We start from the raw sequence: 12,063 nt of genomic DNA, 5'->3' as shown, positions 1-12,063 counted from the left end.
TCTGTTTGGACGGATGCGTGAAATGAACGCAAACGTTTGCGTGACGCAAATGTTTGGATACCGAACGGGCCCTAACGATATCATGGACATCCAGTCTGCCAGCGCGTACCCTCCCTTAGCGTAAGCACCTTAAAGCAGAAAATAAGTCAAACGCAGATACAGTCCGAGACTAGTGGCCGACGGCGCTGGCGTGGTACGAGCCGCCGCGATCCTTTGGCGATCAAGATCTGCATCTCCGAACTCCTTCTAAGTACCTCGCGCAGACCGAAACGGATTTCTTCTTCGCGCTGGAGATCTCAATTGGCCTAGCTATAAATTATCCATTAACACTGGTAGAAATAGGAGATATTCAAGAATTCAATACTAGTAACGGTTGAATGTCGAATAGAGATCAATGCAACCTAGTACACCGATCTACACCATGTCTTTCGTCCGAAGACGAATATCCTCACGCTGGAAGCATCATTCCCCCACCAGCCTCAGGGGCTGCCAACGGCGCGACATCCACCGTATATGTAGCCTTATCGTCCATTTCTCCCTCTGCAAAACTTGAGTCTTCCTTGAGGTGTTTCTCACCCTGCAGCAGCGCCCTGCGCTCTTTCCATCCCTCCAGCCACGCGCCCGCGTTGCTCGTCATGCATCCGCCAAGGCTTTTGCACGTACACGTGCCGCCAAGCCGCTCCGGCAGATTTTCCGCGGGTATCTGCTCCAGGAGCACCTCACGGAAATTCGCGCCGAGAATCTCGACCTTGGACTGTGTCACGGGGGAGAGCCACGGCTTCACGAGCGACCAGATGAACGTGAACGACGTGGGCGCATTGACGACGGAGAGTTTCGACATGCTATAGGAATGAGTCCATAGTATCAGACGCTCGGACAAGAAAATATTGGTTGAGAGAGATGATACACATACAGCTCTGGGTAGTAATTCTGTGTCATCGCGAACCCGTCGCGGCAGAAATTCTTCATCTGCCAAAACTGAGAAAGCCTGGAGATACGTTAGCACGGACGCCTCAGTTACAAAGAAGACCGCGCTTACCCAAAATCCTTGAGGTCAACAATACAATGGTGACCGAGGTTTGGGGTGCCTGAGACACGTTCCGCAATAGGAATACACTCGCGGGGCAGAGATTCCGCTGACACCACAACGTATTCCCAGAGGCGCTCGGGTGAGATACCTTTGTAGAGCTCCGGCATGTTGATTCCGCCGTAGTATTGAAAATTCAGCGGGCGTCCTTTCTATTGCGGTAGACATACGTGAAGTCAATGACCGCGGCAAGGTCGAACTAAGTGAGTGAGACCTTATCCGTCTAGAAAAAATGGTCAACTGCGCCACGAGCAGTAGTTGCAAATGAAGAGGAACTGGGCCAACCTTATGGAAACTACTTGGCCAGTACTGCAAAACATGGTCCCGCTCCGGGTACTAGCCACAAAGTACGAAAAGCAAGAGCATCCAGGCACTGTCAATGTTTGGAGAGTGGCAAAAGGATAAGGTCGAAGGCATACATCCAATCGGTCCATGCGCCGGTAGAGCTCGTCAATGCCTACACCGCCTACTGCCTTACGCCATTGTACACAATTCTGCCACATCGCGAGCGCCTGCTTCAAATCAAAGTCACGGGCGACGAGAAAACGCCTGGGGGAATGTATATGTGAATTTCTACACGTGTGCTATTAGACAAATAAACGTACAGAAGGGTACCATCGTCGGTGCCGATGGTGTCGCCTTCGTGCAGTAAATCTTCCTGCACGAGCTGTTCACGAAACTGTACGAGAATCGCGTCGCTCTCTTGCTGGCTGGAAGGCATATTTCAAGGATATAACTGGGCGACAGAGCAGAAAGAGCGAAGGAAGGGAGCAACCACCGCTTCACGCGCCTGGCAACCGTGGCAGGACGCGACTTGGCAAATGAATCTACAAACATTCATAACCGCGACGTCGTGAGAAATACACGTTCAACGAGGAACAGCGGTCACGTTCTCTGACGACGAGCACGGTTGTAAACTTGCGCAGAGCTAGGATTGATCGGACCAAGATTGCAAACACAGATAGATCATCGGCGTTGAATATAGCGTCCGAATCCAGCACCGCCGGCAAGCACTCGGCACACTGTCACGGTCACAAAAGCTGAAGTACCGCCGCCGCCGCGGCTTTGACAGCGATTCGACCTACTAACCAAGTGTTGAAAATACTTGTTCTCTGGCTGTTCTGGTGTCCATGCTGGTAGATTTCTGGACACTCTCACACAAGAAATATCCAAGTCAGTTACGACATATTTGTGATTTCGGAGCTCACTTGGTCATCGAGTGTCCGATTCTGCAGCTCCCCCAGAAAATTGGCGAACTTGAAGTTGTAGGCCATCATGCTCCATCTTACCGGAATCGTAGCGGCACAATGCAACGATTTGCCTGTGAGATGCTTGGGTGCCTTTCAAATATGTTGATGCGATTAATCCATCCTCGTACACTGTCACCTGTGCGCGCACTAGATCAATTGCAAGCGGAAGCATTCCGCAGCTCAGCTCAGCTGCTCCTCCTGATCCAATAGGGCGTACCTTTACCAAGCTGTTAGGGTCCAGCCTGAGCTCCTGTCCCCTATCTATGAGCGCTATAAGATGGATACGGAGCCGACGTCGCAGCACGACTACACCAGCAAACATGGCACCCTTCCCCGACATTCTGTTTACAAGCTCTAATGACACCTATGCAACGCTTGCTGGCCACCCTGGCACCACACACATTCGCTGGATTGATCTCCTCGTCTGGCTGTCAACCCTCCTCGTGCCGCTTCTAATTATCCAGCGTGGTATGAGGCGAAGCCTGCAGCTCAACAAGTCTTTGCCAGTAAAGCCGTCCAAGTTGACGCCGCTCGAGAAAGCCCTGATGCCGATCCACACCGTCTCGTTCTTCATGCCGACCCTCGTCTACCTCGTCGGCTCGCTCCAGGCTTGTCTGCACCAGCCGCAGTGGGCGTGGTGGAGCGAGTGCGCGCTCCCTGACGACCCGCGTGCGGACACCCTCCGGCTCGCCGCCTGCGGATTGAGCGTAGTTTGTGCATGGTGTCTGAACAGCGCTTTCACCCATCTCGGGACGCAGGTGCACCATATCGGCGTGCGTGAGAAGCCCAAGACGGTGGAGACAGGCCCGTTCAGTGTCGTGCGCCATCCCATGTACAGGTACGCCCAGCCCCTGACCGATCTGACCCCTTTGTCGCGTTATATACCCCCCGCTGACGGACGTGTTTCTCTTCCCAGTGCTGTGATTGTACAGCAGTTCTTGCATATCATCATGTTTTGGTCATTGTTTCCCCTGGCCGCAGCCTTCATCACCGCGGGGGCGATGGTTATGAAAATATCTCCTGAAGTGCGTATTTTACGTTGCTTGGCCCATGGCCCACCCCATCTCCTGAGAAAGCGTCGTTCTGTCTTCGTTATACCGCTGTGTCTAACCGATATTGCTTGATCAGGAGAGACTGCGCGAGTTGGATCCCGAAGCAGGACCCGATTACGTTGCCTACAAACGCAAGGTCCCTTCGAAGCTCATACCTTACATCTGGTAGAGCCCGATGCATGGCTTCGTCGCGCTTGTTCAAACTGTACGCATGCTATCGTGGGCGTTGTTCGGGCAGATGCAATTGTCTGGATATGATCTCCTGGAGATTGGAGCGGATGCTGTACCGATATATCGGTGGGAAATCTTGGTTTGTGCTCGAGAACAGGTTGTAGTATTAGGAGATGTATTACTAGGGTTTGACATATATCGCGCACGTCGCCCACCGTGATCTTGTGTTGTTCACTGTTCACTGAAGGTCTAACCGGCACTTCGGAGTATCTTCGGAAGAATGTTGTTAGGGTTAGGGTTTTCATCCTCGTCATCCTCGTCATCCTTTTTCACTCATCGACCCGATATTCGCACCTGACATTCCCGACTCAGCATCTACGAGGCCAATTCAAATCAAGTAGCATGTGAATCGCCCGTTCACTGCATAGGCACCATCTGAGTGAGGTGATCGATGTATTACGCGTTATAAGTAATAGCGTGTTCACCTAGTCATGCTCTTGGTAAGATTTACTAGTCGGTGGAGCCATGAAAACCCCCGCCTGCTCCACCGAGTCTTGTCAGCGTTTCCACGACGTGCCCGACGATGGGAGACAATTCCGTGGCGGAGTGGCCAAGTTTGGAAGTCGGATTACCATGTCTGGCGGAAATATGGTTAGGGGTTGCTGTCAGTCACCACGGCGAGGTCACCGATGATGACTGAAAACACGATGAGGCGGAGAGACAGGCAGCCGTTTATACACCTCCCCGGCCATCATTTACTCCACCATCTTCATACCCACTTTACAGCACATCTCCCGCCGGACGTTGCCCGTCATTCCGTCACTCACCCTTCCCCGCAGATACAAGCGTAACATGGCCGCGGGCGCCGACGACAGAGACGCCATCCTCCAGCTTTTCCGCGAGCAGCTCACCGAGCAGGATCTCCTCCGCAACGGAGACACCATCGGCACAGATGATAACACCTTATCGTGAGCTTTCGATCGGTTATGCTTTACGAGATCGACGTCCTGAGCGTGCGGATAGGCGCTTCTTACGTGCCCGCAAGTATGATCTCGAGCAGGCGACGACGATGTGGAGGAACTGCCAGAACTGGAGGAATACCGTAGAGGGCATAGGCATCGACGAGCTGTACCGGCAGATCGATCCCTTCGATGTGCGTCCGTGCAACTTCTTCTGGGCTTCGGACTAACATCACATTTTTGCAGTACCCAGAGCGGGATGAGGTGTTCAAGTGCTGGCCTCTGTGGTTCCATAAGGTCCGGATCCTCTTCCCCTCTTTACACTGTTTACTTACGCCATTTCAGACAGACAAGGTCCGCTCCCTCTACCCGGCGTATCACAACGTGCGACGACTGATCTGCAGCACAGAAAGGCCGCCCTGTGAACATTCACCACTTCGGCGGGATCAACATGCCAGAGCTGTACCGGCACATATCACCGCAGGGCTTCTGGAAGACGATTGTCGTTAACGCCGACGCGCTCACCCGAGAGGTCCTCCCCGCCTCCACCAAGGCCGCAGGGCGCAATATCGACGGCACATTCGTCATCGTCGATCTGAAAGGTTTCGGGTGCGTTTACGCGCCCAAATATCCGCCGTGCGAAGCTGACGCGCAGACAGTATTAGCCAGTTCTGGCAGATGAAGAACCTCGCCCACGACTCGTTCCAGATGTCGCAAGACTACTTCCCAGAGACGTACGCTTCCCCTCCTACATTCAATTACGCGCACACTGATTCAAGCGCCCCTCTACGCAGCATGGCGCAGCTTGCGATCGTGAACGCGCCCACGTCCTTCACGACGATATGGGCGTTCATCAAGCCATGGCTCGCAAAGGAGACCGTCGCCAAGGTCGACATCCTCGGGTCCGATTACGAATCCGTGCTCCTCGCGCAGATCGACGCAGAGAACCTGCCCGAGTCCCTCGGCGGCACTTGCACTTGTGTTGAGGCGGGTGGGTGCAGCAAAAGTAACGCGGGCCCATGGACGGACGGGCGCAGGGAGCGGCGCGAGCGGTGGCTGAGAGGCGAGGGCGAGCTAGTGGAGGGCATGGAGCTCGCCCCGGCGTCTCAGCCGGAGAAAGCGGAGGACAGGGGGTTGTCGGACGCATATGGCAAGGAGAGCGAAGTGATGGACGCAGAGGGAGATGTGGAGAGGAGCATCGCTGAGCCTGCAGCGGATACAGACCTGGAGGCGGAGGAGAGCACGCCCTCGAGCTCGTCGATGCCATCTACCCCAGATGACGGGGAAGAGACCAGTGGAAGATTGCGGGACTTAACACTCGACGGCGCGGGCGAGGTACGCAGGAAGAAGTCACCCGAGGAGTCCATTGCGGAGGTGTATAGCGAGCTTCCAGAGACGGAGCTGAAAAATGCTGCGTGAGTGGACGTTCCCTCGAGATTGGATGTGTCTCGCTCTGTTGCTATTTCTGCGCTGTCTCCAGTAGATTTGTGTCCGACTACCCCACTAGCATCTGTATCAGTTTCCCGTAGTATTATTTCGCGTATTGAGTGTCCCGTTGTCTGTACTATACATGTTTTCCTCAATACCCGTCATTTATGTTGCATTGCATGCGCCTAGTGGTGGAAGTTTGCACCGACCGTCCATGGCATGAGCACAATTGCAAACGACATAAATAAAACATCACTCAGAACGTAGGTATGAAGTCCTGTATCCTATCCCTCGCATCCTGCGCAATGCACTCCGCAATCCACGTCAAGCTCCTGATCTCTTGCTCCTTCAGCTTCAGATAGCTGTAAAACACGCCGTACTGGAACTGCTGCAGGAACGCGAGCTTGTTGAGGTACACCTCGTGCGCGAAGAAGCGGTCCTCGAGCTCAGCCGCGGCGCCCGAGTCGCCCTCGTTGAACTCCCCGAGCAGGTTCGCGGTGCTCTCGCCGTACACGCCCGCGCCGTTCGGGCGCCCGGCACCGGCGTCGAAGAACGCGCGGTACTCCGCAACACCCTCGCACGCCGCGCGCACCTGCTCAACATCGTCCGCGCGCGCGAGAGCGTTGTTGCCCCCCGGGAAGAGGTTCCCGGTCGTTGGAAAAAGCTTCGCGCGGCTCTCCTTAGAGAGCCCCGTCCCGAACGAGTTGATCGTGATGTTGATAGCGCGCCGGTCTGCCTCGAACGCGAGGATGCGGTGCATAACCTCTGCCGTTGGCCCGCCCAGCGTCGCGCAGAACGCGTCAAAGTCCTCCAGGTACGCCTTGTACAGCGTGTTCCGGATGATCTCGATGTTCAGGTCGTCCAAGTCGTTCACGGTTACGCATTCACGGAAGTATGGTGCTACGGCGAGCGTTCATAAAGCGCTAGTGCGGGAGGAAAGAGGGGCGGATAAGCATACCTAGTGGGGCCTCCACCATCACGATGCGGTATAGCTCTTCTACATTGGTAGCGACACAAAGAGCGGGTAGTGTCTCGAATACTCCTAATGGGTGACACCGCTCCAGGAGCTCTGACGTGTTGCGGCCATGCAATGTGCCAGTGATGAGCAGAATAACATTGTCAATCATGTACCCGTACCTGCGAACCCGTTAAAAATAGGCACTCCAACCAGCATGGACACAAAGCACCCACGTTATGTAGTCAAAGAATTTCACGAGTGGCTCGACTGCGTTGCTGCGGAGGAAGTTGAATTGGTCGACAAGCAGCTGCGTAGCCTTGTCGGCAATGGTGGAGGTGGAAATCGGGAGCTGCTCGTTTGCGAGAAAGTTGCCATAGTCAGTCGACGACAGCTGTGTTCGGAAATCTTGCAGTGCATGCCAAGTGAGCATCTCCTAGGCTATCCTCGACATACTACGACTCGCCTTCGATGGTCTCGCATTGGGTGAGGTTGTTGTACTGAGCCTGCGTCAGCAGACCCGCCTTGTAGCCCCGAACAATCCCCTCGAGGAAACCACTGTCAACCTAGACGTTCCGCGCTGGGTGAGTTGAGTATTTGAGTACAATGGAGCAATACATGAACACACATTGAAGAATAACGCCTCCATGTCGAGCAGGTGTGCTTGAACTTGAAGCCGCAGTATTCATGCTTGGGCGCTTATAGTTACCGCCAGGCATGAGGTTAAATTCCCACACTGATTAACTACAGCCGCTGAGAAGTACAATGTATCCGAAAGCTGTCCCGTCCCGCGTCCCGAGCAGTTTCACGTTCTCGCTGAGCCCGAGCATGGCTGAGCATTGCTGGGCGTGATTCCAAGGGCGGTCGAGCATCGGACTCATATTCGCCGGCGTTACTGGCCCGACAATCACAGAGGTATCGTGATATAAGTATAGTAGTACTAGTTCGCCAAACAAATTGACCTCCCACACCCAGGTTAACGTCTACGGGGACTTGGACGGCCCAGCCAACATAACGTTGGGATACCACAACATGGACGAGGCTCCTAATGGCAGAAAGTCGACCAAGCTTTCTATTCACCATCCTCACGAGCCGAACTGTGCCATTGTAGGCGTGCTCGAGCAACTCTCCCCGCACCAGTCCACCCAAGGTCGAAGGATCGCATTGGCGAGTAACTTACTACTTTGACGACTCTGACGACTGAGGCATGTATGTTCTAGCTTCTGCATGGTTCCTTAGGGTCAGTAGTGCCCGGTAATTGGGAGTGACAGTTGGTGCTAAAATCACGCAGACACAAAGACTACCTGTTCCTCAAACCTCTCGCACTCCGATTGCCCATGGACAATTTCCGCTTTGATTTCCGGTGCGGCAGTCGTACACTCAATTGACTGCGTCGCATCTCACCATCAAGGGGTCGGCCAAACGCAGTGCCAACCATGAGACTCCAGGAACATGGAGATTTGGCAGTGTACTCAATGACTGCGTCGATATCCAGGTAGTCGTCGATTATTTGACTAAGGAATATGGCTATATAGTCGACCTTGTCGTGGGACACTCTCGCGGCAGTGTCGCAGGGCTGCTATGGCTGTGCAAAGCCGAGGAGAGTAAGCACGTTAGAGGCTTCATCAATGTGTCGGGGCGATACAGGATGAAGGTGGGTGTTACCGTCGCGTTACACAACTTCTCCGTCACTCACCCATCAACTTTTCTATTTGTAGATAATTTACGGTGTGCAGTCCCCCGATCTAGTGGTAATGAAATTGCACTGAGTTCACTACCCGAAAGAGATCACCTCCTGGATCAAGAGAACAAGCAATCTCTGAAGACACGGGGCTACTTTGAGATGAAAGCTACCGTCGCCCGCAAGCCGTTCGTGGGCCGGTACGAATCGCTCATAGCTTTCGCTTCTATATACTGAGCTGTCGTCCATCAGGGTTACTCGTCCGGATCTTGACGATTTTGCCAATACGGATACATCTGTGGCTTGGACTCGCTTTCCATCGTCAATAGACGTGCTCACAATTCACGGAATTAGGGATGGAGTTGTCCCCGTGTATGTGTGAATCTCCCCATCAATGAATCCATGTCTAATGTTCTTTCTGCTTTCCCGGTCAGATATGATGCGATTATCTACGCACAAGCGTACGGCGGTCGAACTCCGGGCACACACACTCTGCATCTCGTAGAGCGTGCCGACCACAACTTCACCGGAGTATGTGCGGCGACGTTGCTCTCATAATTGAGCTCACACTACACTGCGCAGCTTTCAGAAGAGGTAGTGTCCATTATACTGCAATGGTGGCAGAAGGTGGAACACCGAGAAGTCAAGACGGGTTTGTGGGATATAGGGTGTAGAGGGAGTTCCAAATTGTAGATGTCATGGTGTCTATGTAATAAGTGATCATTACGTGCTCACCAATTCACCGGCTGACGATGATTTTTTAATAGATACATCCAGTGCTCTGATCAGCATTCCATGCACCGTTCTATCTTCTCAACGGTATGTCATACACAATGCAAACACTTTTATGCAATACTGCGGCATCGGTTCAGTAAGATGCGGAATTGGTAAAAACAACAACCAGCCCGACCAGTCCAAAAATATAACCTTCTCTGACAGTGCAATGTCTGTCAATGGAGCTCTAGTCATCCTTCACTGACAACGCGGTCATGTCTGAGTTCAGGTCCTTCATGCTTTGCTCTACCGCTCTCCTCTTCTCGGCTTTCTCTGCCTTGGCCGCTCTCCAGTCGTAGATCAGCTTTCCAGCGACCTCCATCTCATCCTTAACCTCGACAACCTCCGCACGCACGTCATCAAGTGACATGGTTGAGAGTACAAGCTCCCAGGACGCAATGCAAGCCATTTTTCTCTCGCGCTCGTCCTGCAGCTCCCGGTTGAGGTCAAGATTTCCAATATCATCTTGGCCCCTATTATCATCCAGATGCTGCTTGGTATATCTAGCTGTCAACCGCTCTCGTACGCCATCCATCACCCACCTCACCGGGACGCTGCGTACGCCTGTCCACTCCTGGACAAGGCTTCCGCTGAAGACCTCGTCCACTTGGCGACGGATCTTGTCTGCATGTAGAATGGCAGCATATGCGGCGTATCGGCCAAAGTGTCGCAGCACCGCAGCTTGGGTGAGCTCCTGCTCATGCAGGTGATCAGACTCGGATGTGGGGGTCGACTCACTCTCTGCACGCTCTCGAGCATACAGCACGAAATTCTGAAACATCGCTCGAGCTTTGCGCCCTCTTTCCTTGCTATTATCCACGGTGGAGAGTTTCTCGTGATGGTTTACGATAGCGCATGGGTCAAAGAGGGTGGACGTCGCCAGCCAGTCAAAGATCTCTAGCTGGCTGGAAAATCCTATAGCCCATCGATCCATGGAGAGACCGAAGTACGCAAGTATCGGTGAGAGTGTGTTACATATGTGAAATGCTATCGGCGGCCTCGTGGGCAAAGGATCCGCAAACTGAATATGCCCAGTTAGCCGCCACTGGGAGACAACACTCGCGATGTACATACCTTCAATCCGTGCACTCCAAACGACAGCCCGATCGTGCGGGTCATCTGGCCCAATATCAGGCCAACATCTCCGTAAGAGCTTGTGAACATCTGGTCCTCCCACTCTGCTTTGTCCGCCATAACGTTGATGTCAACCTGATAAAATACCTGCGCTGCGCCGTTCTTTGCTGACACGTCTTTATCTCCCAGCTGAAATGCGATTGCCGCGAGCGCAAAGTTGGTGACCCGGCCTCCATCTGGAGGAACGCTGCACGTCGCACGCAATGCCTCGGTCACCATCTGGTGTGTCAGTCCAGCGCGCGGATACGCTACCACTAGATCAATGTCTCCATAATCCACCTTTTCAGGCGCCTCGCGGGGGACTGCCACAAGCTCATACAATGGTTGTATGCGCGAGAGAAGCTGAGCTTTCAGCGATCTGTATACATTTGGTGACATTCGAGGAAAGGAGGCTGTAGGAAGTAGGGTTTTGAGAGCATTTCCACCCATGTTGGACACTTGACGACACACGTAAATATAGAGTGCATTCAATGATTCAGGCTCAGTAAGTATTTGAACCTCATGGACTTCGATGGGCCTTAGACCACTATGAATATGAAAAGAGCCGAATTCGTATGGCATTAATGGGGTAGTGGTAACCTGGGTCGTTGCCATTGGTGGTTAAGTTCGACCCGCCGGGGGTTCAATTCCCCCTTAATGCATTCGGGACCAACGTTGAGTTTTTGGCCTCTTGAGGGCAATTATCCTTTGTGTGCACAGTACTTGGTCATTTTCACTTCGACTCGGACTCGAGCGTCGCATCGTATTTTCACCCATGTCGAAATTCGCACCGCATCCTCGAACAGCTAACCAGCCTAGAGCAGACGCCTCCACTGTTTGCCAGAAGTGCCTCGGCACAGGTCAGTTTTGAACGGTACATCTTAGACCTACATAGCTTGACGTTTTGTTCAGGTCATTTCACCTTCGAATGCAAATCCACACGCCCTTACATTTCACGCCCGTCCCGTACACAGCAGCTGGAAAATCCGCGTGTGCTCGCAAAGTTGAAGGTGGATGGGAAGCCGTCTGTTGAGGTCCCGGAGGAGTTCAAGAGCAAGTGAGTTTCTTTCGGTTACATCAAACTTATCATCATGTTGGACTAAACGTTCAGCAGGACTGGTACAGCGAACCGCATCCTAGAGGCAAAAGAGAAGGCACGAGCTCAGGAGACGGAGCACAAGGGCGACGTGTCCTCATCGAAGAAGAAGAGGAAGCAGTGCGCATTCCTTTAGTTCTACATGTCTACCTTTGCTAATGCCTTCTTGCTGCAGTTCGTCGGATTCCGAGTCCAACTCGGACTCAGACTCGAACTCAGAGTCAGAGTCAGACAGAGATTCTGACTCTGATTCCGACTCCACTTCTAGTTCATCTACCTCCTCGCACTCAGGCTCCAACTCAGACTCAGCATCATCCAGGCGTAGGCGGGAAAGGAGCGCGAGTGCTCAGAGAAAAAGCAGAAGCCGGAGTCCCAGCCGCAGCAGGAGACGGTACTACTGATCGTTCCCGGAGTGGAAACAATATTTCTTGGACTCTCAAATTACCTACTGGTAGGAACTCGCTGTATGATTTATCGGGAATCGTCGTCGATTGCAG

At 53.2% G+C, this 12,063-nt stretch overlaps 7 protein-coding genes and 1 non-coding gene across 8 annotated transcripts; 5 read left to right on the top strand and 3 right to left on the bottom strand.

The window, feature by feature from the left end:
- Positions 1-448: 448 nt before the first annotated feature.
- Positions 449-1,808, bottom strand: SCP_0700930 (Sec14 cytosolic factor; the record flags this gene model as incomplete). Its single annotated transcript, XM_027760024.1, has 7 exons — positions 449-842; positions 914-988; positions 1,040-1,239; positions 1,302-1,310; positions 1,373-1,423; positions 1,507-1,636; positions 1,693-1,808. The coding sequence occupies 7 exons, from the start codon at positions 1,806-1,808 to the stop codon at positions 449-451; spliced, it is 975 nt and encodes a 324-aa protein (XP_027615825.1).
- A 792-nt stretch (positions 1,809-2,600) lies between these two features.
- SCP_0700920 (hypothetical protein) lies at positions 2,601-3,558 on the top strand (the record flags this gene model as incomplete). Its single annotated transcript, XM_027760023.1, has 3 exons — positions 2,601-3,175; positions 3,254-3,362; positions 3,466-3,558. The coding sequence occupies 3 exons, from the start codon at positions 2,601-2,603 to the stop codon at positions 3,556-3,558; spliced, it is 777 nt and encodes a 258-aa protein (XP_027615824.1).
- An 854-nt stretch (positions 3,559-4,412) lies between these two features.
- Positions 4,413-5,938, top strand: SCP_0700910 (Sec14 cytosolic factor; the record flags this gene model as incomplete). The annotated part of the gene is made up of 7 exons (XM_027760022.1): positions 4,413-4,528; positions 4,584-4,713; positions 4,766-4,816; positions 4,865-4,873; positions 4,929-5,128; positions 5,179-5,253; positions 5,314-5,938. 7 exons carry the CDS (start codon positions 4,413-4,415, stop codon positions 5,936-5,938), a joined length of 1,206 nt encoding a protein of 401 aa, XP_027615823.1.
- A 265-nt stretch (positions 5,939-6,203) lies between these two features.
- Positions 6,204-7,551, bottom strand: SCP_0700900 (V-type proton ATPase subunit d; the record flags this gene model as incomplete). The annotated part of the gene is made up of 5 exons (XM_027760021.1): positions 6,204-6,847; positions 6,906-7,084; positions 7,139-7,310; positions 7,369-7,468; positions 7,531-7,551. The coding sequence occupies 5 exons, from the start codon at positions 7,549-7,551 to the stop codon at positions 6,204-6,206; spliced, it is 1,116 nt and encodes a 371-aa protein (XP_027615822.1).
- Positions 7,552-7,934: 383 nt separating this feature from the next.
- SCP_0700890 (alpha/beta-hydrolase) lies at positions 7,935-9,276 on the top strand (the record flags this gene model as incomplete). The annotated part of the gene is made up of 9 exons (XM_027760020.1): positions 7,935-8,069; positions 8,123-8,142; positions 8,194-8,265; positions 8,331-8,556; positions 8,621-8,630; positions 8,690-8,783; positions 8,836-8,955; positions 9,018-9,114; positions 9,166-9,276. 9 exons carry the CDS (start codon positions 7,935-7,937, stop codon positions 9,274-9,276), a joined length of 885 nt encoding a protein of 294 aa, XP_027615821.1.
- Positions 9,277-9,544: 268 nt separating this feature from the next.
- Positions 9,545-10,869, bottom strand: SCP_0700880 (predicted protein; the record flags this gene model as incomplete). Its single annotated transcript, XM_027760019.1, has 3 exons — positions 9,545-9,981; positions 10,096-10,378; positions 10,432-10,869. The coding sequence occupies 3 exons, from the start codon at positions 10,867-10,869 to the stop codon at positions 9,545-9,547; spliced, it is 1,158 nt and encodes a 385-aa protein (XP_027615820.1).
- A 179-nt stretch (positions 10,870-11,048) lies between these two features.
- Positions 11,049-11,132, top strand: SCP_t0700870. Its single transcript is given in 2 exon segments — positions 11,049-11,084; positions 11,098-11,132. It is a non-coding gene; the product is annotated as a tRNA-Gly (tRNA).
- A 113-nt stretch (positions 11,133-11,245) lies between these two features.
- Positions 11,246-11,967, top strand: SCP_0700860 (hypothetical protein; the record flags this gene model as incomplete). Its single annotated transcript, XM_027760018.1, has 4 exons — positions 11,246-11,330; positions 11,383-11,527; positions 11,585-11,686; positions 11,742-11,967. The coding sequence occupies 4 exons, from the start codon at positions 11,246-11,248 to the stop codon at positions 11,965-11,967; spliced, it is 558 nt and encodes a 185-aa protein (XP_027615819.1).
- Between the last annotated feature and the right edge of the window lie 96 nt (positions 11,968-12,063).

The sequence above is a fragment of the Sparassis crispa genome (genome assembly GCF_003851025.1).
Source record: "Sparassis crispa DNA, contig_000006F, whole genome shotgun sequence".
Classification (NCBI taxonomy): Eukaryota; Fungi; Basidiomycota; class Agaricomycetes; order Polyporales; family Sparassidaceae; genus Sparassis; species Sparassis crispa.
Note: the sequence above shows the minus strand (reverse complement) of the source record. Positions and strands in the feature narration are given on the sequence as shown.